This window comes from Doryrhamphus excisus, linkage group LG18 (genome assembly GCF_037039965.1).
Source record: "Doryrhamphus excisus strain RoL-2023G ecotype Guam linkage group LG18, RoL_Dexc_Guam_v1.1, whole genome shotgun sequence".
Taxonomy (NCBI): Eukaryota; Metazoa; Chordata; class Actinopteri; order Syngnathiformes; family Syngnathidae; genus Doryrhamphus; species Doryrhamphus excisus.
Genome location: NC_136374.1, coordinates 11,033,035 through 11,058,787, shown reverse-complemented (window position 1 = coordinate 11,058,787; position 25,753 = coordinate 11,033,035). Strand labels below are relative to the sequence as shown.

General features: G+C 41.1%; 1 protein-coding gene across 2 annotated transcripts in view; it reads right to left on the bottom strand.

The window, feature by feature from the left end:
- The window catches only part of cbfa2t2 (CBFA2/RUNX1 partner transcriptional co-repressor 2), a 37,135-nt gene extending 19,034 nt beyond the window's left edge, over positions 1-18,101 (bottom strand). Inside the window, exon 1 of one of the 2 annotated variants that reach the window (XM_058055112.2) lies at positions 17,929-18,101. In XM_058055112.2, coding sequence (XP_057911095.2) covers positions 17,929-17,998 — 70 coding nt within the window. In that variant the 5' untranslated portion in view covers positions 17,999-18,101. Of the gene's footprint in view, positions 1-5,044; positions 5,382-17,928 lie in introns of those variants that run through there. The other variant, XM_058055114.2, reaches the window with a different exon arrangement.
- Between the last annotated feature and the right edge of the window lie 7,652 nt (positions 18,102-25,753).

Below are 25,753 nucleotides of genomic sequence, written 5' to 3'. Positions count from 1 at the left end.
TTGTACAATTTAAAACAGACATTGCATATCAAACTGGACAACTAGTAGATCGTCCAGAGCCAAGTTCCAGTTAATGAACACCAGTCTTAAATTTATTTACAGTTTTTGAAGGTCCAGTGATTCTTGTCTACCAGGTGATTTGGTTCTAAATTGATAAAGTCAAATCAACAGGAATGGTTTTTAAAAAGGTGGAAAAAATAAGTAAATAAAATAAATAATAAAAAATAATTATAAAATAATAAATGTATATAATAAATAATAAATATGTATAATAATAAATAATATAATAAATAAAAAAATAATAAAATAAGCTCACCTTTTTGAGTCATTTTTGCTATTTCTTAACATTGTTAACATTGGCCTTTAATCCTCTATTTTGGGACATTTGCGATAGTCAGCGCATCATCAATGGCTTAAGATTAAACCATTCGATAGAGCTAGCGCAATGTTTGTCATAATTTAAATAGTTCAAAACTGAATAATCACTCGACTTCCAGTTTTCAGTTGAGTTCTTTCAAAGTCTGTTTCTCCCATCTACCACGATTCCCAAACACCTGTGAAGTGGCAACAACTACCATAACAGGGACAATTCAAAGCTGTCAATCATTACACAGTCTGAGGTTAATGGATTAACTGCCTATCTGGTTACAACCCTTCTCACTTCTCCAAAACTGGTTATCCTGCCTATAAATTCTTCTTCTTTCTCTTTCGGCTTTTCCCTTCAGGGGTCGCCACAACCAATCAATCGCCTTGAATCCTGACTATAAATTACCATTTACCATTTCCAAGCCTCTATTAAGATTCCCAAGATGGAAAAATGAAGCTGATTCAAAGAGCTGTATCTGGAATCTGAAGACTGCAACGTGTTTTAAAACCAATCCAATTAAGCCAAAGCAAAGCAACATACTTTTTGAAGTCCAAGTCCAAGCGCACACATATAGGTAATTTACAGGAGTCCATAAAGGGGAACACAAGCACTAAACAGGAGAAAACTTTGCAAAGATTAGAACTGACCTAGTTCAAACCAGGTGTCAAGGGGACTACACAGTTCTATAGTATCAGGTCCAAGCAGATGTGGCTATCACGAGCACGGGTCATTCTGGAAATGTTTACCCAAACTTTTCTGACCCAGCTTCCAAGCTCACACAATCACACGACCTCCAACAACACTGGACTTCCTGCTTGGAGGACGCTGAGAATTAAAAGCTAAGCTTTCGGTTAACGTCGCCCGTGGACTCGAACAAATAGACGGGTGGGCGAGCTGAGCCCAGCTGTATGCCACTGGGAAAGACAGATAAGTAAAACAAAGAGGCCAGCTGTGCTCCGGAGGATGAGCGTGGGAGTGTGTTATCTATGCATTTTGCTGCACATTCTGTTTGAGAATACAGTATATTTCTTTCTTTTTACACCACTCATTCTTGAAAGGCAAACAAGGTGATTTTGAGACACGATTACTTTGACAGCCCTGCTACACACATTGCCAAGTTATACCCCTGCAAGATACATATATGAATTAGTGACAGTACAGGTGTGTATATCACACTAATCCAATCAAGATTATGGCTGGCATCTTTTGAGGCTAAGCCTTTGGATATTGCACAAATGAGAGGTGGTTGTATGAACAATGACGCCCTCACAGAAGATTAGCATGGTTTCTAAAAGAGCTGCGGTTTTATCAGTACTGTAAATCAAGTGTGAAGTGACCGACTTCCACCAAAAGCCTTACACAGCCTGTAAAAGACAAAATTTCTTCTGCTTGTCTCTGTGTCACTGTTCTGTATAAAAAGGCACAGATACATAACATGGGTGAAAAGGTCATCTTGGTAATATTCCAACACTGTTTATAGTATTTACAGTAACAGAGGCAGGACAGTGCCTGTGTGCTGATGCCATAATCCTGGTCAAAGTCATTACTCCCAACCTTTGTTGAAAACACTATTGCTGTCCGACAAGTGCTTTACATGTCACACAAGAAGCTTAAGTCTTATCACAGAATGCCATGTGGCTGTGTGAAAGTGCACATTAGCCCTTGGGATTTTTTTTCCCTTAAAAGCACAAAAACAGAATTTGCCAGCTACCAATGTAGTATCAGATGTACAACAGAGGCGGGACAGCCGCAATGCCGTGTAAAGAGTAGACTTGGAATGTCTGTTCATGGTGAAAAGACAAAAGGGAATAAATCTCGGATATACTGTTTACAGCATCTCTGTCTGTAAGCGGCTATAGCTGACAAATATGCCGTCTTCGCTGGGTTAAAGGCAAAGAGGGATACACAATTGCTGAAACTTCCGTTCAGACTGTGGGATCTCTGTGTAAAAGAACCTGGACTACTCCAGTCACCCGGTCACCTTCCATGGAATACTGTATTACAAAATGCCGGCTTTTTTCCAGACAGTTTCTGCCAGATTATACTGTTTTTTAATGAACATACAACCCCAAATGCATCAATTGCCTCAGATGAAAGTTGGATTTGCAACAAAAAAGGGTTAAAAGTTTAAATAAGACCCTTTTTGTTTAAATCCCTTTTTCTGGGCCAGAGCAAAGCTAATTATAGAAGTGTCTTTATTATGGTTGATTGTTGGCAGTCTTTTGAAGGGTCTGGAACTACTCTTGATAAAAGGCTGATATAAAAAGCAATCAGCAGACATGTCCAGATATGAAACTAAGGCCTTAAGCCAGACTGGGAAGTTTATGTGTGGATGTCATGATTGACCCCAAAAAAAGCTTGTAACAGCACAGTGAACAAATTCCTGGGTCATCAAGCGGTGGAAAAATATGACAGAGCCACTTGATTATGTTTTTAAAAGAAATCAAAGACATTTTGAAAAGTAATATTACCGTTATTATTTGACTCCTTTTTTTTGTGATGCAGACTTATTGATGCTCACTCAGAAAATGTGATGAAGCCATTTTTCGGAAGTATGTTTTCACGTCATGCACAACACAAGCAAGCGTACACCAAAGACCCCCACTACAGCCCACCTACCCCCGGGGTCAGATATCACAGTCCTTGCCACTGGAACTAATAGAGAACTTCCTGCATCCAGCTTTGAAAGCAGCTGCTGCTGCTACATGCTGCGTATGTATGTATGTATGTACATATGTACTTATGTATGTGTCTGTGTTAGCGAGGAAACAAGGATAGGGTGGGGAGTCGGGGTTCAATGCCTACTAGATCAATAATTTAGATAATGGCATGAATAAGTTTATGCTGGTTTGCTCTTTTTTATGAAGATGCACAATGCTGGTCCATGAAACAAGAGTTCAGAACATTCAGAGAATATACTGTAATGGAATGGGAGGGTGTACAGTTGACTGACCTGTAATTATTATTTTAACATGTCATATTGTATATAGTGTGATGTAGCCCTCCCTCCTTGAGCCCATGTTCCATCAGAGAATGGTGCTGTCAGGTGCGTGATGTTGGCCAGCAGACCAGACGGAGGTCTCTGGTTCAGCCGACAGTTCGTCGCTCCTATCTCCCTGATGAACAGACCCAGTGTGACACTAGCCAGGTGTCGGTTGTGTTTTCTCTCTCTACCCGCTCTGCTTACACACACCACCTCCAATCCGTGTGCAAAAATACAACCTCAAATCCTTTTTTAAAGATGCACAAATCATACATCATACAATATTTGCACGCTCTTCTTGAGCGTGTTGTTGTGTAACAGCATGAGAGACACACAAAAGCTGATTCCGTGCCCGCCTCGTGTCCATATGTCTGTACAACAGATGCACATGTCTTTTTTTTTCCCTTCACTACTTTCTTCTGCTGTCCTCCCCATGTGGGAAAATAAAAGTGATGTGCTATTGGAGGAAGTGACAGTTGAAGTGCTTTTCTTGGATGTTTGATGGTCACTTTGGAAAGAAAGGGAAAGTGGTCAAAGATGCAAAACAAAGCTGCAATTTGATTTTTTTTTAAATGACACCAGTGTGCAAGCAGTAAAGTTTAAAAAGGGAAAAAGCAGACTCTCGAAATTCCTTCGACCTAATCGTCATACATTTGGGAATTTTACTAAGGTTTTCTACAAAATTGCCTCGAATGTCACACTAAATGTAAGATGATGCATCCCTTTCAAGAATGCAGGACTTCAGTACAGTAAGCAGAGGATTAATTAAAGTGCTGCTTATATCCTTGGACTTGCATGTGTTGTATGATGTCACTGCAGAAGTTTCCCAGCGTTGGAAAAGAGAGCAAAAAATGAAACAAAAAATGACATTGCAACATACAAAACACAAATGAAGTTGCAGCATGTTATTTTCTATTTTTTTTTAAAACATTACATGCAAAATCCATTTCGACTTATGTTTGTTATTCATGTCCATTGCCATAGGAAGCATTTTTTCACATTTTGTTTTATTTACTTCTATTATTCTTAATTATAATATTACTAACAACCATGCAAGTATAAAACCAAGTTAAGAATGTTAAAAGAAACAATGCTACCTTTTCTACTTCCCTATAACTGAATGCGCCGTCTCATCATTAAAGGGTGAGTAGTTTTATTTTAGTTTAGTTTTATTTAGTTCTATTGTAAAGCTGTTAACCACAAGTGTAAAAATACATAGGAAATGTAAAAAATATATATCTCAATATTCAATGAATTTTACATTTTTTAAGTTGTATTTAGCTTTTTTGTAAAGTTGTTAAAAGCAAGAATGTTTTTTTAAATAATTCCCTTCATCCCCCTATATTCAACATGCCCATTTTATTTTATTTAGCTATTATTTTGACACTTGCATTAGAGTTAATGATGCTAAAATGATACCTTAAAAAATAAAAGACGGTTTTATGATGACCCTAGAACTAATATATTTCTATTTCTCTTACTTCCTTTGGATCCACGCAAATTCGAGCGTCCTTGAGCAGTTTGTGTCTTACACTGTACATTAATTCCTCATTAGTTCAGACGACAAGGATGGAGGGATAAAGAGGACAGGATGGGGCACCATCTGCACAGTGCAGGGGCACAGGGAATTAAACCATACACACACACAGACACACACACACACTTACATATATGCAAAGCTGTTTATGCCCTACCTCCACTCTAGTAGAGTCCACACGTCACAAGTCTTGTGAGAAAGTCAAGCTGCACTTCTTTAGCGCTCCTTATCCTCTCCGTTATGTCTCTCCCTCATATGTCACGCATGTGTCCGCATTCCCACAAACGTGAGTCCAGATGGCAGCCAGATGGAGATAACGACTTTAGATTGACACACGCACGCACGTAAAGCTGCGGCGTGGACACGTTGTCTCTCCTTTTCTTCTTCTCCTTGTGTCCAATGTGATTGTTATTATGTCCTCAATGTGTCTCCAGTCTCTCAGTCTGCGTCCTCTTTCGTGTGCGCGCTCGCAAACTCTGGAAGCAGTGCGACGTCTCAGAACTTGCCTCTCGCCTTAAGCCCCGCCCCGATTTTCCCACAAGCCCTAACTGTGCTTTATGATTGGACCCCCAGTTTGAGTGACGTCACCACAGTTCACAGTATGGCTCCCGGCCAAGCATCCAGTGGCGCTGCCCTGCCTTCCATTCACTTGCATTCAATGAGATGGGAGCCTGCAATTAACATAACTAATTGCTTTGGCACGTAAAGGCTAAACAAGAGGCCAAGCCAGAGGGTGACAAAAACTTGTTTGAATGTAAGGCAGGGGGGAAGGAGAGTACCCCGATTACTGCACCCCCATCCTCCCGCCACCTTTTTGTTTGTCATTGATATCCTATTGTCTCAGCTCCTTAATGCAGCATCATGGTATTAAAAGGGAGAGGGGGGCATAGTGGAGACACTTGAGGAGCCTCTTATCTCAAGTTAAACTTAAAGGGGACCTATTGTGCTCATTTTCTGCCCTTTGTATTGAGATGTGGACCGTTATAGAGTAGCTCCACATGATTGCCGGCACAGAAAGCTTTGTAGATCTTCCAGATCTTGGAGAATCAGCTGGATTTCCTTGGATTTCCAAAAAGTCTGTTTTAATATATTCCACCCACGGCCCGCCTCTGGGCACACCCACTCTGCAGTGATTGGTTACACTCCCAAGCGCTCCAGAGTACTTCCGGACTACTGCCGAAACCCAGTTTTTAATTTTGTTGGTAAGAAGTTGATTACTACTGTTTAAAAAGCCCTGATTTATCATGTACGTATGAACTCAAAGAGTGGTAATGTAGGCATCACTGGTATGGTGGAGCTCTGGAGAAGCTGGATTTAAGGGCCGCATTTGCTAAGTGCAGATAATCTTGGCACAACATCGGTAAAGGAAATATGGTCATTACTCATTTTTTGCGGGACTATCAGTGTTCCAGACAGACATGAGCTTTTCATTTTTTTTTCCATTTTTAATGTCTAACTTTTTATACCTGACTGCCGTGCCCCGCCCCGCCCCGTTTTTAGCCTTGTTTTAGCTCTGAGTGAATGTTTGGATATTGTATTTTAATGCAGTGTTTACTCTGTTTTTACTCTACTCTATTTTTATTTCTTTTTTCTCTACTGTAAAGTGTCTTTGAGTACTCTGAAAAGTGCTATACAAATGAAATGTATTATTATTATTGTATTATTAATTTGCAGGCATGCAGGTAAGACGCTCCCTGTATGCACACTCTATAATGCTACTCACACAACCGCTTACTTACACAGCGCTAACAAGGGGAAATATTATAATAAGAGTGGAGCACCTGGCACGCCTATATAAGGAAGTCCGGCTTATTGTGATGTCACAGGGAGACAGTGTTAGAAAAAACTAATTGAATTTGAGCGTTCAGAGTCAACTCAAACTTCTTGCAGGGTTCACTTCCAAATATGCAAACCTCATTATCTGAAACTTTAGCATCATTTCATACATTCATAGGTCAGAGGAGTGGAAAAAACAAACAAACAAACAAGACAATGCAGGTGGCGATAAATGTCAGCCTCTGAAGAGCCCACTTTATTTATAATCAATGTAATTGAGTGTCTGCAGCTGATAAAGCATGGGCGTGTTTTGATTGCACAAGTGGAGGGCTTCAGGCCATCCACTGTAAGAGACGTAGGAAGTAACTGCTCTATATTCTATTCTCGGGTTCCCCCCATAGGGGTGGGACTGCTCCCCTACGTGTATCAGTGGTGGGGCAATATGTCTGCTTCCAACTGGTTTCAGCTTGTGTCAGTCTTGGGAGTGTGTGTCTTCTAAGTGAAGAAAGCTGCAGATAAACAGATAAATTTGTCAAGAAACCTGTCTGTACAAAGTTAAGCCAATAGTGTTTCTATTGTTTAATTGTTGTACTAGTCTTAAAATGCCTGCTTGTTGTTTGCCATTATACGGCATTTTAACTACTGTAAATATTTTTGATTGACAGTTAAGAAGCATCTTTTAAAAAATAGATAATTTGATTTGATTTATAAAAACCTTAAGAAAACCCCACTTCCTGTAACTCCAAGTCAACTTCCTGTGGGGTGTACTCAATTGAATTCATTTATTCATTTTCTACCGCTTATCCTCACGAGGGTCGCCAGGGGTGCTGGAGCCTGGACTGGTTGCCAGCCAATCACAGGGCACATATAGACAAACAACCATTCACACTCACATTCATACCTATGGACACAGGGAGAACAGCCAATTGAATTCAAATTCTAATTCTTCAAATGAGTTGAATCAGTTGTGTCAAAGTAAAGTACCACTAAAGTACTTTGGAGTTTGACCCCATAAATGTGGCTGGTTTGAAATTTCTCACACACCTCAAAATCTGAAAAACACCAACTGTAACTTTAGGATGTTTAGCTGAATCAGCACAAAATTTGCCACACTTCTGCAGGGCACTGACAGGAACACACCCATAACATTTGAGTAAGATTGGAAAAAGCATGGCTGAGAAGATATCTTTCCTGGGGAATTGGTGGGATTTAACAACTATTTGTCTATCAGTCTTTGAGCATTTCTCTAATGATTATGAAAAGATATATGTATTACATGTATGCTTCCAGGGCATTTAGGGGGGGGGGGCAACACAAACTAGTATACTGATTTTTTTTCACATGACTGTATGTACTGTATTACACAGACACTATACAGATATGGCTGAATAAATTAGCCATAATAACAAGCTCTCTCTCCCCTCCTGTCTCCTCGCTGGCCGCCTCTATTCAGGGTGCATCTGGTCAGCCAGCAGGCTCAGAGGCAGTGCCAGGTGGCTACGAGAGGATGAGGAGGAGGGGGTAGGTGGCAAAGATACAGAAACGATGCAGGTCTTGTATGTGAGGCTAGTATACAACATAAAGCTACTGTTAGCTGTTGATGCACAAAGGAAAACTGCCATAATTTCTTCTTGTCTTAACATAAAGAAGTAATCTTGCATGTGATCATTATTTTAGCACTGCAGGTAAAAAATAGCAAGAAATCCGGAGTATATCATGCAAGTTGCACCACTCTGCCTTGCTGGCGTCGCACGGCTTTGAGCAGCTGTTTGCCATTGTGTGTACATGTGTGCGCGAGATGAAGACAGAACAAGAGTGTGCAGCATCTGTTTCAGTTCACACGCTCCCTCTCCAATTTTCCACTTTTAGAAAACGTAAACAGCATTTTTTGCGCCACAAAAAGGCAGAGCAAGCAGAGAGAGAAAAAGGAGGCGGTTTGGGATCTAAGGAACTCATCACTATAGAAATACAGTAGATGTAGGCAGTAAAATACTTTTTCTGTTCTTCTAAATAGAGAAAATTATTAAATCGCTTCAATCAATCACAACTGAACCAATCAGGTTGCTTTCCTATCTCGTCTCTAGTCTTTGAGCATGAACTGATAAAGCCTGCTCAGATGAAACGTCTTCTAAGACAACCTGAACAAACAAATATCTTTGTGTAAACATTAATTTTATTGTGTACATTTTGTATTTTGATACATTCCTTCTTATAAATATGGTTCTTGGTTGGCTTGAATGAGTTAGCCTGGAAAGTATGCTACTTTTACCTTCTTTATGTACTGTAAATGTGTCCCATTTGTTTTATTTTTTTTTCAATGACACCCCCTACCAACATGAGTGGTATACATACAAAAAAGCAGCCTCATGTATTCTCCTTTAACTCATTCTTTCTCACTCCTGAATCATTGGATTGTGCCTTGAATGTGTCAGAAGTTATTATCATGACAATGGAATGGCAGAGACGAGTGGTGAGAATGTAACCAAACTCTTTTTGTTTTGGAGGTACTATCAGAGCCATAACAAAGGTGGGAAGATGCCTGTGTAAAAGGGAACGAACGATGCAATGCATCATACATAGCAACTGGTATGGACCACCATTTTACAGTACTGCTGTTCTGTATAAAAGACACCTATGTATGGATGTTAAGAACAGATGACAACTAGGTATACTGTAGTAGTATTATAGCCGGTAATAACAAAGGTAGGACAGGAGGGAATTCCAGAAAGTGCGCATAGTTCCATATATTTTGCATTTAATAGGCATTTGTATGAAAGACACAAGAGGACAAATGCCAGATCATGGATGGCTACAATGCAGTACTTCAGTATTGCTACTTTCACACATAAATCACAAAAAAAATCAGAAAAGTTACAATAAATCCTGACTTTATTCCTCTGTACATTTTACACAGAACTCAGTGAAATGAGATATAGCCATCTGTATGATGATGTCGGTGCTTATCACACAGAACAGCAACAAGAAACCCAAACTGAAAAAGGCATCTTTTATGTGCAGTGTGACAGGGGCTTCTGTTTAGAGTGTTGAGGCACCACTCTAGAATCGGATGTCTATAATATTTTTTATCACAACTAGACTCTTTTCAAAACGACTCCTGTTCCCTCTTTTTAAAAATGTTATTCCCATTTTTATTCCCACGCACTGACGTCTCCATTAGCGGTTAGTAATTTAATCAACAGTGGAGCTGAGAAGCTGAGGAATGCAACATAACGTCTCATAAAAAGTCTCTCGCGGGCCTCGTCAGCTCGAATGGATGCTGAGAGAGAAAACACGTGTCATTTTGGCGGAACTTTCTGTTCGTGGATCACAATCTGACACACACGCACAAAAAAAAAAGCAAAAGTGCTGATGATTGGGTTGCCGAATTTCTATCCAGTAAACATATTAGTAAGCCATCCTTGCTGCCGCACTAAATGCAAACCTGATGTTTTTTAGTGAGTGACTCATGATGGATTGAAACAAAATCAGGACAATTTTAGGTATAAAATGCACATATAACCACACATAGAGATGATGTCAACATGTAGCAATAAAGATATCAGAAGAAGAGGTAATTTTATCTATTCACCCCCCCAACCCCTTCCCTGAGTGATCACCAGTGTTTGAGGAAGCTGAGGTCAAAGGCCGTATCAGTAGGCCCCATGTTCCTTGTCAGACCCCTACCAGGCTGAATTTCAACCTATCTTCTTCAAACTTTAAGCCGTGTCAAAGCAAGAGCCCTGCTGATTTTGAACGTCTGCCACATCATGATCATAGCAGCTAAGGTCAAAGGTTACATCCATCTTCAATTGCGGGCCACAAATAGATGAACGAAAGTACAATACTGTAGTGGAAAGTGTCTGCTTTTGCTTCCAGTACAAAAATATGAGGAGTGGATTTTCCTTCGAGAGCAGTCTGAGAAATAGGGTTTAACAGTTAAAGTCGCAGCCAAATCCCTTCAAAATAATGACAGAGATCTTTACACACTAAAGAAAAGCTGCGATGGTGCCACTTTTGATCCTTCTTCCAACCACTGTTTCCTGTAGTTTTCCCAAGCTTCCCACACAGTCTGGATCAATTTTTTTGTCTTTTTAATTCAGCGTTTCATATTATGAGAACGATATACTAACCAAACGCAGGGCGGCGTTACCAGCTGAAATCCCGCTTCCTTAATTCTAGTCACTTCTGTGTCCTTTGGGCAGAGACACATGACACATATTGCCCCCAGGGTCGCCCACAATATGGATGCTTCACTGACCAAGGTGCTGACCTCCAACCTAGATCCATATCGCAGCTACTGAATTAGTTTAGCCAGTTGCTTGCCACAAAACATGCAGCGTTTGCAAAAGCTAGCCTAACGCGAATAGAATTTGACATAGGTGAAAAATGGTTGGAAAATTCCTGAAAATATTTCATGGCATGCTTAGCTGAGAAATTTTGTAAATACCCTAATAATACATAATAAAAATACTTATGGGACTCAATGAGAATGAATGGTAATTTGATGGATTTTTTAGTTCATTTAAGCAAAAATATTTTTGCTATTGATATAAGTTGATATTATAAACAGAGCTGCATATAAACTAATATGGTTAATACATTGATGAAATACATAGGGGTGTCAAATTAAAGCATTATTTGCAATTAATTCATTGCTGTCATATTAAGTAAATCATGCATTTTAAAAAAATGTTTTGTAAATTGTATTTTAATGTCGTTTACTGCCCAAAATGTCATGTTTGGGAATTGCGGCATGGAGAGAGCAGGACCAGGTGCAGGTAAAAAGTCTTTTAAATAATTATGACTGATATACAGCAGCAGGAAGGCTGCACGGTGAGCAAGTGGTTAGCGTGCAGACTCGATTCCCCGCTCGGGCATCTCTGTGTGGAGTTTGCATGTTCTCCCCATGTGTGCGTGGGTTTTCTCCGGGTACTCCGGTTTCCTCCCACATTCCAAAAACATTCTAGGTTAATTGGTGACTCCAAATTGTCCATAGGTATGAATGTGAGTGTGAATGGTTGTTTGTCTATATGTGCCCTGTGATTGGCTGGCGACAACTGAAGACAGCTGGCATAGGCTCCAGCATTCCCGCAACCCTAGTGAGGATAAGCGGTATAGAAAAAGGATGGATGGAATAAAGCGCAGAACAAAACAAACGACAATGGTCCAATGCAGGACTGACGCCAAAGGCTGAAGTAAATAATCACCACAAAATCAGGAACAGGTGCGTTGGAGCAGGAAAGTAAAAGTGGATGGAAACAGAGCAAAACTAAACAGGTAGTCATTACAAAATAAGACATAGAAACAGGAAACGGTTACGCAGGCTATCGTGACACAAAACATAGTTTGCATAACTAAATAAACATATGACCTATTTTGTTTTTTCAAGAAAATATTCTTGTTAATTCCATTAGATTACCGTAATTCATAGTTAATACAGAGCGCCTTGATGAGGTACTCAAGGAGGCAACAAAACTGTCAAGTTAGAAGCTACTTTTTTAGGGTTCAGAGAGGAAGAAAGCTGGCACCCAATAGTGGTAGTTAAGTGAGGATCATAAAATATTCCCGGTCATCTCCTTTTCCCGTTCTTTTAGGCTATCAGGGTAAATTTTCTTTGATTGATCACATTGTTGCCATTTTCCCATCAAACCTTTTCATTATTTCCCTCCTTTGACTTTCTAACCCTCTTACCATCTGGACCGGTTCCCTTTACGCCCCATATTATCCCGATTCACGCTCCCAATATTGCCTAATCTGATGTAGCCATAGATTTCCCTGCCTGATCGTGCACATATTTATCCATTACATCCTTCACAGTGTCTTTATCTCACACGGCCACATCACTTTCAACCCATAATTGTCCACAGAAGGAGGTCCATTTACTGTAAAAGTCGAAAACCAGTAAGACATCAAATACGAGGATTTTTGAGGAGTTAATCATTAAGGATGAAGTGATGGCTGAATGATAGGTGGCATAAACAAAAAACAGACTTTATTGTACATGTCGGTGCCGGCACTGGAAGGAATGCACTTTTCAGAAATAAACACGCTCATTTAAATCTATTCTTCCTCCTGCACTTTTAGTTAAACAGCAGTTGAGAAGCCACAAAGTGGTTCTGGTAAGAACGGACTCACAAACATGCCTGATGACGTAGATGACTTTTCTTAGCTCGGCGGGCAAAAGCGTAGAAATTCTCTTCTCGTCTATTTTTAAAGATACATTGTGTTGGGTATTATTAAAAATTATGTCCATTCCATCCAATCCATTTTCTATGCCGCTTACCCTCATTAGGGTCGCTGAGGTATGCAGGGGCCAATCCCAGCTGACTTGGGCGATAAGCAGGGTACAACCTGGACTGATTCCCAGCCATTCATTCATTCATTCATTTTCTACCGCTTATCTTCACGAGGGTCGCGAGTGTGCTGGAGCCTATCCCAGCTGTCTTCGGGCAAGAAGTGGGGTGCACCCTGGACTGGTCGCCAGGCAATCACAGGGCACATATCGACAAACAACCATTCACACTCACATTCATACCTATGGACAATTTGGAGTCACCAAACTTCGCATGTTTTTGGAATGTGAGAGGAAATGGGAGTACCCGGAGAAAACCCACGCATGCACGGGGAGAACATGCAAACTCCACACAGATATGGGCAAGGGTGGAATCGAACTGGAGTCGTCTGGATGTGTGGCCTGCGTGTTAACCACTTGGCTTGACTCCCAGCCAATCTATGAAAGATTTATAATTCGTCAATTAACCTAATGCATGTTTTTGGAATATGGGAAGAAACTTGAGAAAACGCACGCATGCATGGGGAGAACATGCAAACTCCACACAGAGACACCCAAGTGGAGATTCGAACCCAGGTCTTTACGCTGAAGTTATTATTGTAAACGTGGTGAATTGTTCTAGACCTGATTGATTGGTTGCAGTGAAAATGTGTATAATTCAGTACAGTGTATGCAGGTACTTTAACTGTAGAACATAATACAAGAAACCTATGATGACTATTTTGTGAGCATGTGATGTAATAGTCCAGCTGATTCTGAAGTTAGTAATACAATGGAGGGAGGTTGGAGATGAGCTAATGTACCGCCCAGGCGTGTATATTCAAGTAAAAGTTAATGGTATGAAAAAGCACAACCTCACTGAATTATGTGAAGTGACATTGAACAATCAACATTGGTATGACAACTCTAAAAAAAAAACAAACAATGGCTATAAAAATCAGGATGAAACAGAGAAGGTTTTGATCCAACACTGAAAACAGGCCGATATTGTTTAGGAAATGTAATGAGGCCGTCATGTTTACTGTTGTATTTGAATAGACGATGCGCCAGCATTGCTTTTTGAAGTCTAATTCCCATCTCAGTGTTTAATGATGTGTCAAAGCAGTTGAGTCTGGTTCGCCTTTGCGCCTAATTCGATCATTACGATTGCTGCCAATTGTGTGACGTTGTGCTGGGAAACGGATCCTAAATTGAGTTGCCACGGACAGCATTGCTTCCGTGGAACACATTACCAGTCATGACCACATGATGTTGCCTTCAGAGGTCATGCACATTTAATGTCTTTAACACAAATTTAGGCTGCGTTTGTGAAGTTTTCCTTACTGCTGTCAGAAATGAAAAATTTTTTTTAATTGGATAATTGTCCTTTTTGTTGATGGTTGAGAAAATAGATTTAGAATCAAAAGCACTGAACTTGTATTTGTGGACACACTGAACAACCCAATCAATGTACACGCTAAACGTTAATGCTAGCACAAGCTCGTCTGTAGAAACGATTGGGCTGGCTGACCGCTATTATTACAATCCACAGATAAAATTTGCATTGTTTTTATTGTTCTTTTATTCAACAATGATAAAGTCAAAGTGAACATAGAGTGGAACTTTGGTTAATATCATTACTTCACTCCCGATGGTCTGACTCCAACTGGAATCCACACTAACCAAATCCACTTTCCCCTTAAGAAATAATATAAATCAAATTAATCTGTTCCAGAAAGTCAAAAAAATTAATACAAAACACGTTTTTATTGTTTTACAATCATAGTTTTACATGCATGAAGAAAACAAATTAAAATGTATATAATTACGTAAAAATAATGAAATAAAGGTTACTTTTACCATCGCTGAAGATCTCTACCACAATCATGTCTTCAATGAAGGTAAAAGTAACCTTAAACATTCATTTATCCCCCACATTGGTAATTTATATGCGTTTGCAATTGCTTTATTCTTGTAAAACTCTAATTGTAAAATTCTAAAATCGTGTTTTGTGTTAACATTTCTGAGAGTCAACCGCTGATGATGTCATAAACAGGCGACGTAACATAGATAGCTTGCTGTTCCGGTTGCCATTTTGTATCGCTAGCTAATAGAATGCTAACAGGAAAGGATGTTTTGTGATTAAAAAACAACATATTAAAAACACAGTTGGACTCACGCAGTGTATAACATCATAAGATGCGCACCATATTGTACGCTAACCAGAGAATAAACGCACAGTTTTTCGACATTGACACTAACGTAGGTGTCATTGTATTTATAGGTAGCATTTGTCTTTTTTGAATATGTACAACCTAGCATGCGTGTTAAGTTTAGCTTGGGCATAATGTCCCAACCAAAACAAAAGCGAACTACAATGCAGTTTTTGCTCATGAAGCCACTCCAAGTTACATTATTATATTCTAAACACATATATACATGCATGGGAGGTATATAAAAGAAGTATCGGCAATTATTGTGTTTCGTTACAAAGGATCACTGTCTTTTCTTTGAGAAGCTTTTATCGCACATTAATTCCAAGATGGCCTCCGTTTAAGGCTAAAATCCCTTGAGACTCATTCATCCCACAGACATTAAAAGCAAATGAGTGGCTGGTCATTGGGGGCTCTGTCACAAAACAACCACCGGTACTTACCCCCTCCTGACATGCTACTAGCCCTATCATGCCTCTCCCCTTCTGTATCTCTGCATCCCCCCCCTCCTCATTGTGCCCTGCTTTTCAGGCACACCCATATCACCCATAACAAATGGGTCCCGTATCCCCCCTCCGTCTTTTTTTTCTCTCTCGCTCTCTCTCATGCGCTTGCTTTGCTTTGCCGATGAAAGGCAGGCATTGAGCCGGCAGTGGCATTCCAAAACCTCAGGCCTCGGCTCCAGTGTGTCTGGCTATTCAACACTGCTGGGAGCCATTAGTTTAAGTAAGGCCTGACCCACCTACTCACCCACGGAAAACCCTCAGATCTCCTATTACACTCGAGGGGTGGGATAGGGGGGATGGAGACACGCGGCATACATGGCGGCTGCAACGTGCCCGTGCGTGAATGGCCAAGCCAGGCGCAGAGATGGGTTAATATATGGAGATACAGGTATTTTTTTGGGAGTGTGTATGTTTATTAGGGAGGGGGGGGGGGAGTGAGTGTGAAAGTGTTTGTGGGACAGACGGCGCGAGAGAGTGGCTGCATGTGTTCTTCAGTTTTATGAGCATCGGGGTCACACGCTCTCTTGGCCGTATCTTCCTGAAAGTTTCCAAACAGAGAGGCCAAGTGTGCAGCCAGACGCCAAACCCTTCCATCTCTCAATAACTCCCTTTAAACGATACACAACTCTTGCTTTCTTGCCCGAACTTCATGCACTGTTATGGATGTCCATCTGAGGCACTTGCTAATTGGGAAATGATACCAGAACGTGCTGCTGGCGTCATGGCCTACATCGGCACGTAAACATGGACACTTCTATAAACAAGTCCATGTTTGGGAGCGCTGTGGGTGCTAAACGAGCATGGGCTCTCAAACTTGGGGACGAGCCCACACACAGACATAACACATACAGTGAGTAAATCCAATCAACTCACCTCTGCATCTGAGGTTGTTCTCTTTATGTGACAGCTGCTTTGGGAAACTGTAATTTAGACTTTTGTGTAAGTTTGAGTTGGAATATTTTCCATTATGGGCTTAACAGCGAGCTTCCTTAGTCAACATCACATTTTATTGCCACGGCAAAACTTAAAAAAGTGTGCGATTGTCTGTGCCGATTCTCTGTGTGGAGTTATGTTATGTTATGGAGTATGTTCTCCCTGTGCATGCGTGGGTTTTATCCGGGTACTCCGGTTTCCTCCCACATTCCAAAAACATGCTAGGTTAATTAGCGACTCCAAATTGTCCATAGTTATGAATGTGAGTGTGAATGGTTGTTTGTCTATATGTGCCCCATGATTGGCTGGCGACCAGTCCAAGTTGTACCCCGCCTCTCGCCCGAAGACAGCTGGGATAAGCTCCAGCACCCCCATGACCCTCGTGAGGATAAGCGGCAGAAAATGAATGAATTAATGAAATTGTCCATAGGTATGAATGTGAGTGTGAATATTTATTTGTCTATATGTGCCCTGCGACTGGCTGGCGCCCAAAGACAGCTGGGATAGGCTCCATCACATAATCAGTTCACAGTTCCACATGTCCAAAAGGAGTAGCAAGAAGCAAAGCTTATTAAATCCTACCCCTCCATCTGGTACTTTTACAATCAGTAACTGTTACATTTGTTCACTTCCTGCTTTCCTAATATAGTTTTTTTGTCATGTACCAAAGTACGAGGTGATATGACCATACAATGACGTAATGGGTAAGTGTCAATATAGTGATATGTATGTTTGCCTATTTAGCAAACATCAACTGCTTGTATTGTTTCTTGAATTGGCTCATCATTGTGCATTGTTTGATGTCCTTACTCAATCCATTCCATTGTTTGATTCCACACACTAATTTTATGTACACTACATTATTGAAATGTATATGATCAAGTAAGCTAAGCTTACTCGGTGGTTATAGACTACCTGATATTTACTTATTTTCTTGAATGAGAGTGTTAATTGTGTAAATGTGGATTTAAGTCAAATGCAACTTAAGGGGAGCTTAAGTATGTGAAATCAGCACCTTTAAGTAGTTGGAAAAAGTTGAAGTTTGTTGAGGTGGGGAGAGGGGGGGGGCTGGGAAGTGTTGTACTTGAGGGACATTCGCACTGCAAAAACATATTTTTCCCTTCTATTAATATTTTTTACGTTATTTTTCAATATATTTTGTAAGCTATTGTGACAAGCTATTGTAAAATCCATGTCATCGCGCATTAAGCTGATACAATTACAGCAGGTCAAATAAATGATTGCATCAGCATCCCTTGAGGAGATAGATAAGGAATATTTCCCGTCAGATGATAACCACGTACAAAAAAGATCATCTAATAACAGTCATAAATGTACTTACATGCAGCATCAAGAGTCCTTACGGCCTCGTCATAACCACAACACACACACAGTTTCTGTGGTTTTGCCATGCAGCAAAAAGGGAAAGTTGTCTCGTGCTGAGGGGTAGGAAACACCACCTTCAAAAATGTGTGCTATCCTGACACATCCTGCTACCTTTCAATATAAAGTTTCCATGTTTGGTTTTGTCCCTGAGGCTACTGAAGCAGCTGTGTTCACTTCCCTGACGGCCGTCACACCTGTGATGTGCAGGTGGCTCATCTGGCAGCCAAGCAAGGAACACCTGGGCTGGCAAGAGATAGAGCCTTCAGGCTTTTGCTCTGTCAGGGTGTAGTAGTTTCGGGTGGTGGTAGTGGCGGTGGGGGGGTTTCTGAAGGGTTCAATTAAAGCTTCGGGAAGATAACGTCTGGCTTAGCCTTGTGCTCACACACACACACACACACACACACACACAGAAAGGTGCTGGTATTTCCCAAGGTTGAGCCTCAGGGATGTTTGGACTTGTCAGAGTTGCAATCCAATCCTCTTGTGTATGCAAGTGGAGAATCACAGGCTATATTTACTGTTTGACTTGCTATGTTTTCCCCTTGAGAACCCATAACATGACTTGGGTTTTGCACAGCAAAACTGCACAGATGTCTCCAGCAGCGCACTGTGGCAGCCCCCGCTGAGCTGTTGATGACATCTTGCTGCAGAAGTCGACAAGGCCCCCCCCCCAAAGCAAGGACAAAAAGCAGAGACACAAGCTGACAAGAGTCATAAACAATAGCGGCCAGAACGCATTCCACAGTGGAAGGAAGGATCACGCGGGGTCTGAGCCACAGAGCAACTTTGTGACAGGCCCACGATCCCAGCAGGAGCCAAGTCAGAGCCACGACAGATGAGGTGAACTTGACTAAAGTCATAAATCTAGCGGGCTCACAAGAGAAAGGGAGTGGGGGGGCGGCAATTTGGGAAGTAATATAATGTTGATAGAGCGTCTCTGTGGTTCATGGTTAAACATGTTTGATGAGCTTACGTGTCATCTTGGTTATTATCTCATCAAGATTTTCTTTGAGATGCCTACATGCATGTGCGTCCCAGTGCAAGATAGCAACAAGTCAAACACGTGTTTGTGTTGATAAATAGCTGCTTTGACAAGCAGTGAAGCCATAAAACACTGGCTGAAAGAGAGCAGCATGTTTCTGAGCCTCAGAGGTGAAAGACTCTGTCAAGTTATCATGCTGGACCTTTCAATCAGATAGCAAAGTCCCTGCTAGTGTTCATGACGGCCAAGGCTGAGAAGTGATGAGGACCGATAAAAATGATATCCACAAGACACTATAGGGTACCACTGCACAATATGAGTTCTAATATAAGAGCTCTGAGATATTCTGTCTTTATTCTGCATTACACCAGAAGCTGTTGGTATTCCGCCTTTTTAATGTAGCTAATATGCAATATGATAGTTTTGGTGTATTTGCTATTTTGAGACATGCAAAAGTTTGTCACAAAGACAATAAAAAAAAACGGTGCAAATTAAGTTTTAGATTTTGTGAATTCTGAAGGACCTCAGTGTGCAGTCTGCATCCACAACATGTACTTTCACTAAACCATTGGAAATATGCAATATGCAAATGATAGTTTTGGTGTATTTGCTATTTTGAGACATGCAAAATTATGTCACAAAGACAATGAAATAAAAAACACAAAACGGTGCAACTTAAGTTTTAGATTTTGTGAATTCTGAAGGACCTCAGTGTGCAGTCTGCATCCACAATATGTACTTTCACTAAACCATTGGGAATGGAAGCGCTTAAAAAAAAGACAAAAAAATGTTTTGAATCTTTAGCAAAATTTGCACTTAAATAAAAATCATAACCAAATAATAGAAACCTTGCCATGAACGACACAGACCGCGCACCAGTTTGCAGTGTTTTGTTTGTATATACTTACCTAATGCTTCAGTCAGGCCCTGCGATTGGCTGGCGACCAGTCCAGGTTTTATCCCGCCTCTCGCCTGAAGTTATCTTGGATAGTCTCCAGCATCCTCCGTGACCCCTGTGAGGATAAGTGGCATAGAAAATAGATGGATAATAATACCCAACACAATGTATCTTTAAGAACAGTCAGCGTTGACTGTTCGGAGGAAGACTCCATTGCACCTCGAGTGGCAGGTTTTTTTTTCTCAGTTGGGTCAAACTGGACAGGATGGTTGTGTTTGAGGTGTGCATGTTGTATTCCGTTTCTTCGTCACCACTGCTTTTCAGTGCTAGTCATTGGTGTCCAAGGCATGTTCCAACGACATTTGTTTTGGCCTAGTAGTTTGTTTCAATAGTGATTGTTAATCAACCACCTCTTTATCATTCTCCCAATGTCTGGGCAAAATGTACAGTATTTTAAATGAACAGGGAAACATTACAATCCGTGAGATGTGGAACCCGGAAGAATTTGCAGATCCTGTATGAAATGAGCAGATTATGTATTTCCCAGCATGCTTTGCTGTAGTTAAAATGATAAAATTTGGTCTGAATCTGGCACCCTTATTAAGAATGGTTGTGAATTTGTGCTGTATACGGGAGCAATATGTTTTATCAAGGGTACAAAAATGCTACAGAGGAGTGAAATACGTGGGACTCAATAATATATTATATCCAACCATTTTTTTAGTGTTTAAACAAGAGAGAAATGTGAGAACATGTTAATGCCTGTCTGAGAAAGTGTATGATGTACAAAATTCAAGTTGGCTACTTTGCAGAATTTACTTGATTTCACATTGTATACAGTAATATACACTGTATATAGTATTACGGGCTATATTACCATATCGTCCCACAATTTATATTAACAACAGCATCAAAAGAAAGAGGTTAAGATTTTCCTGTGAGAAGTTTGGAAGAACTAGGAGTCGAACCAAAAATACATAAAGCAAAGAAAGTCACAGGCACAAAGTGGGATTGATGAGGGGCATGAGGACGTTCTTTGTCTGGATCTTTGAAATGACAGACGGGGGTGAAAACCATGAGGACAGGGTACACGGGGGACGGGAGGGAAGTAAAGAAGCATAATGCGGCAATAAGTTCCTTTCACTTGACCGTTCTGGTTCACTCTGAAGTGCCTGGGACCCTTTTGTGCCTCCACTTCGCTGGAAGAGACCCTAAATCACACATACTACCATGTTCCCTATACCAAGACGTCCGATTGAGGGTACAAGTTTCTTTTTGTCCGTGACGATTTAAAAGAAACACTTTAAAACAGATGAGCACACAAAAGAAACACTTAATCTCATTTAAGGCTGAATGTTTCAAAGCCATGTGAAAATATGCTAAACGGCCCTCCAGTGCTGCACGCCACCTTTTGGGAACGGACAAATGTGTCAAGGCGATGTTTACACCACTTTGTGACAGTTGAATACCGGGGGTCATAGCGGTGACTGGCTCTATAACAAAATGACAGTGCTAACAGCACTCCAAGCAGAACTAGGAGCCACAATCAAGTACGGGGGGTTCTAGTCCGCAGGTGGGGGAAGGAGTCATGTTTTCTCAGCGCTATAGGCAAGCCCTAGATTTCTGTAAGGCTGGTATTTCTGAGGATAGTTGTTGGCGGGCCATCCTTGGCGCAGGACCACATCTGGATCCCATCCTCGCCGTCGCTCCATTGCAGTGCCGCACGGCAACAAGAAACAGCTGTGCAAAAACTGGCTTCAATTAGCTTCACATTCTCCCTGACAGCTAATCCCTTTCGACTCGTTTCTCTCACCGTTTTTTTTCTTCTTCTTCTTCTTCTTCTTCCCCCCCACCACTTTTAACTGCTCGGTCACTCCTCTCTTCCTCGCTTTTAAATGCTGCTTCAAGTCTGTAGTAATCGACAGGGGAAGACAGGGCGTTCAATTGGAAACAGACCTTGGCGGGGAGAGTGCAGAAGGTCTCACGAAACACAGAACTCGACATTTCCTATCAGGTTGACAAGGCCAACAATGTTTTGCGAACACCAGGGACTTCAACAATAGTCTGCAGAGAGAAAATCATTTTCTTTGCTGTTGTGCTTTTAAAAAAAAAACAATACAAGAGTGGTACCCAGAAAGTCGAACACCTTAAAGTTCATTTTAAGTGAGACCAACATTTCTTCATCATGAACAACTGTTTGATTAGTGGGTGCAACGTTTACTCTAATAATTCCAGTACCTTATATACAGAAAATAGCAGAGATTTTTTTTCTGCGCACCTTCAAAATATACCTAGTAATTATATACGGTAGATAAATATTCCCCGTGCATGCGTGGGTTTTCTCCGGGTACTCCGGTTTCCTCCCACATTCCAAAAACATGCTAGGTTAATTGGCGACTCCAAATTGTCCATAGGTATGAATGTGAGTGTGAATGGTTGTTTGTCTATATGTGCCCTGTGATTGGCTGGCGACCAGTCCAGGGTGTACCCCGACTCTCGCCCAAAGTCAGCTGGGGTAGGCTCCAGCATACGCCTGCGACCCTAGTGAGAATAAGCGACACAGAGGATGGCTAGATGGATGGATGGATGGATATAGATATATTACTCATTTAGTTGACAGTAATGTGTTCCACTACAGAGATATACTGCAAAATGTCAGTATAAGGCAAAGAATATTTGCGTTATTTTTCTGATCCTGAGGTGTTAGAGTTTCATTTAGTAGTGCTGTTTGACATGAGTGTAGACCAGGGGTGGGCAAACAAAATTGATGGGGGGCCAGACTATATATTTTACACATACAATAATTCCAGGTGGACTGTTAGAATTTGATCTGTAAACGTGTCATGCAACCTACTATATGTGCGTGTGTACCTTTTTTTCAGGTGCACTTCAGGAGCATTCATTCATTCATTCATTTTTTACCGCTTTTCGTCACGAGGGTCGCGGGGTTTGCTGGAGCCTATCCCAGCTGTCTTCGGGTGAGAGGCGGGGTACACCATGGACTGGTCGCCAGCCAATCACAGGGCACATATAGACAAACAACCATTCACACTCACATTCATGGACATGGACTATGGACTATGGACAATTTGGAGTCACCAATTAACCTAGGAGCAGACCACATCAAATAACCAAATTGATACAAATGCTACCTAAACCATCAAAAGGTTGGCTCAAGCCATGATGCTAGGTTCTATGTTAAGTTTTCAATGAAATACTGGGGCCGTATTTAAACACTTGGTGGACCGGATGTGGCCCCTGGTCTGTAGTTTGCCCACCTCTGGTGTAAACTATACTATACTAGTATGACACGTACCACGTAAAACATTGTCTGTACAGTAAATAAAGTTTTTTCGATGGTGACTCTGGAACGAATTATTCCAAAAATAACTGATCTCAGTGGGAAATTTAGTTTTGAAAGTCAACCAAATTGGAGGTCAACAAGCACCACAACCCAGATTGTGGTCAGCCTTCCAAGTAGTACTGTATTTGTATCATAGTCAAGTTCTGGCTAATTTGCTGTTCAGCCGCTTTATTGTTCAAACAGAACTCGCCAGATTCTTTGTTGTGGTGATCTCAACTGTGACCCCATAAATTCTCTCTCTGTTTTCACGAGAATCCAGGATCCAGCAGGACAAGCTTGCCCAAAACAAAATTGTTACCGGCGAGTCATTAATCAAACCTTGCGTTTTCTCGGATCCCCATCTTGACTCAGTCCATGTTCAAAATTCAACCCAGATTGGTCCTATGATGGTAAATGTGAGCCAGATTTGAGGTAAGGGAGCCAATCTGATGGTCCCGATGAGCAAATGTGGACGTTTCTGGAGCTGGTCTAGCCTCAGGGCCTGGAGTAAAACATTAACAGGTGGCGGTCCCAGTGGGGAGGACCCACGCAGCGACCAGAGGGAGTGAGAGTGATACTTCACGGGCTCACAAGCACAAATCCAGGCGCATGCAATTTCTACCAAAACACAAGCAACCACATGCATGACGCACACTGAAGTAAATACTGGCAACAAGCTGAAAAACACACAAATCTGCACAATACCAACACATTCTCATACAAAAACAACTGAGAGAGCTTGGAGGGATGACTTCAGGTATTGCTGTCTACCTCCAGCACATTCTTCCACATGGCAAAACACAAAAGGCCGACTTCTGGCAGCAAGCGCTGACTGCCCAGCTAAGCCAAAACCAATTAGAAATCTAATGGAAACCTGCAGGGCCTCTTTTCGTTTATTTCCCTTTTTAAATGTCAGAGGATTGGAATCCGACTCAGCCCAAAGAATAGACGGCAAAAGGGAAAAATTATGGGGGTGGCTTCCAAATGAGCCACATGTTTTCAAGAGGATCTAATTGAATCAAGCGGGTATATGTGGAAATGATTGACGAGTGTGAAAGATGGCATGCCTTCATGTTTTGCCCAATAGACTTTTCCCACGGGCCCGCTGTAGCGTCAAACTGGGGGGTTGTGTCAAGTCAATACTTACAGTCGATACAAGCGTGTACAGGACAAATTGTTGCCAAATTCTGATCATTTTAAACGCAACCGGAATTAAAAAGACATTTAAAGAATCTGAAAATGAGCACAACTGCAGGTTATGTTTAGCAGGGAACAGAAAACTGGGAAAATGCTTACATTGTTTTATAGTTAGGTCCCAAAGGCTAATGACAATAAAATGAAAATATTTAAAAAAAACCCATGTATGATTAATAATAATAGAAACTACTACATTTAAAGGGGAACTGCACTTTTTGATTCACAATCCTTACATGAAACATCAATACATATTTATTAAACTGAGTCAAATTTGTGGTGTAAAAACATGCTAACCGAGGCGGAAGTTAACCAATGCTCCACTGTATGTTACATTCATGTAAAATATGTTTTATATGTACATTGGTTTGCATGCCTGTCTGTATGTCCGTCCATCCATCCATTTTCTATGTTGCTCATTTGGGACACGGGGGTATGCTGGAGCCTATCCCAGCTGACTTCCGGCGAGAGGCGGGGTCGCCAGCCAATCACAGGGCACATATAGGCAATTATTCACACTCACATTCATACCTATGGATTATTTAGAGTCGCCAAACTGCATGTTTTTGGAATGTGGGAGGAAACTCCTGTCTGTATGTGACAATGCTAAATGTTTATTGTTTGTACATGATAAAATTTGCACCTAGTTTGCAGTTAATTCCTATTAATTATCACATGCTCAACTATGAATATGGTTCAGCAAAACATTCCATGGAATTGTTCCAGAAAGTGTACAGAAAGAAATGAATGCATTGATGACCCACTGTAAGAAACTTACAATTTCACTTCCAATTTTACTGCACTGCACTCTTTACTGCACCCTGCTGGTCACTGTATCTACATCGTCAACAGCACCACTATATTCATCATGTCTACTACTCAGCAAAGACTGACTGATGTCCTCGGTGGGGGTCACAGTGACACGAGGGGAGCCTTGGAGTCATGCCCTTGGGCTAAAGTGACCCAGCTGCCTTTGCAGGACCGTACTACCGATGCCTGATATGAAAGTATGCATAAACAAACCCCCTAGAGAATCGTCCTTGCATCAAGCACAAGCTCCAGCTTGGTGTCTCACTTCCTGCATGGTGTTTTTTCTCTTGAAAAGCTTTAAACTCCAGATGGTGGAAAGAAAAAAAAAACTTTGCTTGGTGGATTAAGGTTTCCAAATCCTGCTCTGAAAAGACACATAGACTGAAAGCTGCTACTCAAACAAATGGGAGCATAATAGTTGTCTTGGGGGTGGGGGCTACATACGGGATAATGCACTCGACTGAGTATGTGTTATGCATAGTTTATTGTCACTCTTTAATGGAGCTTAATGGGCGTCATTCAACACATAAAAGATGATGGTGTTTTTTTGTTTA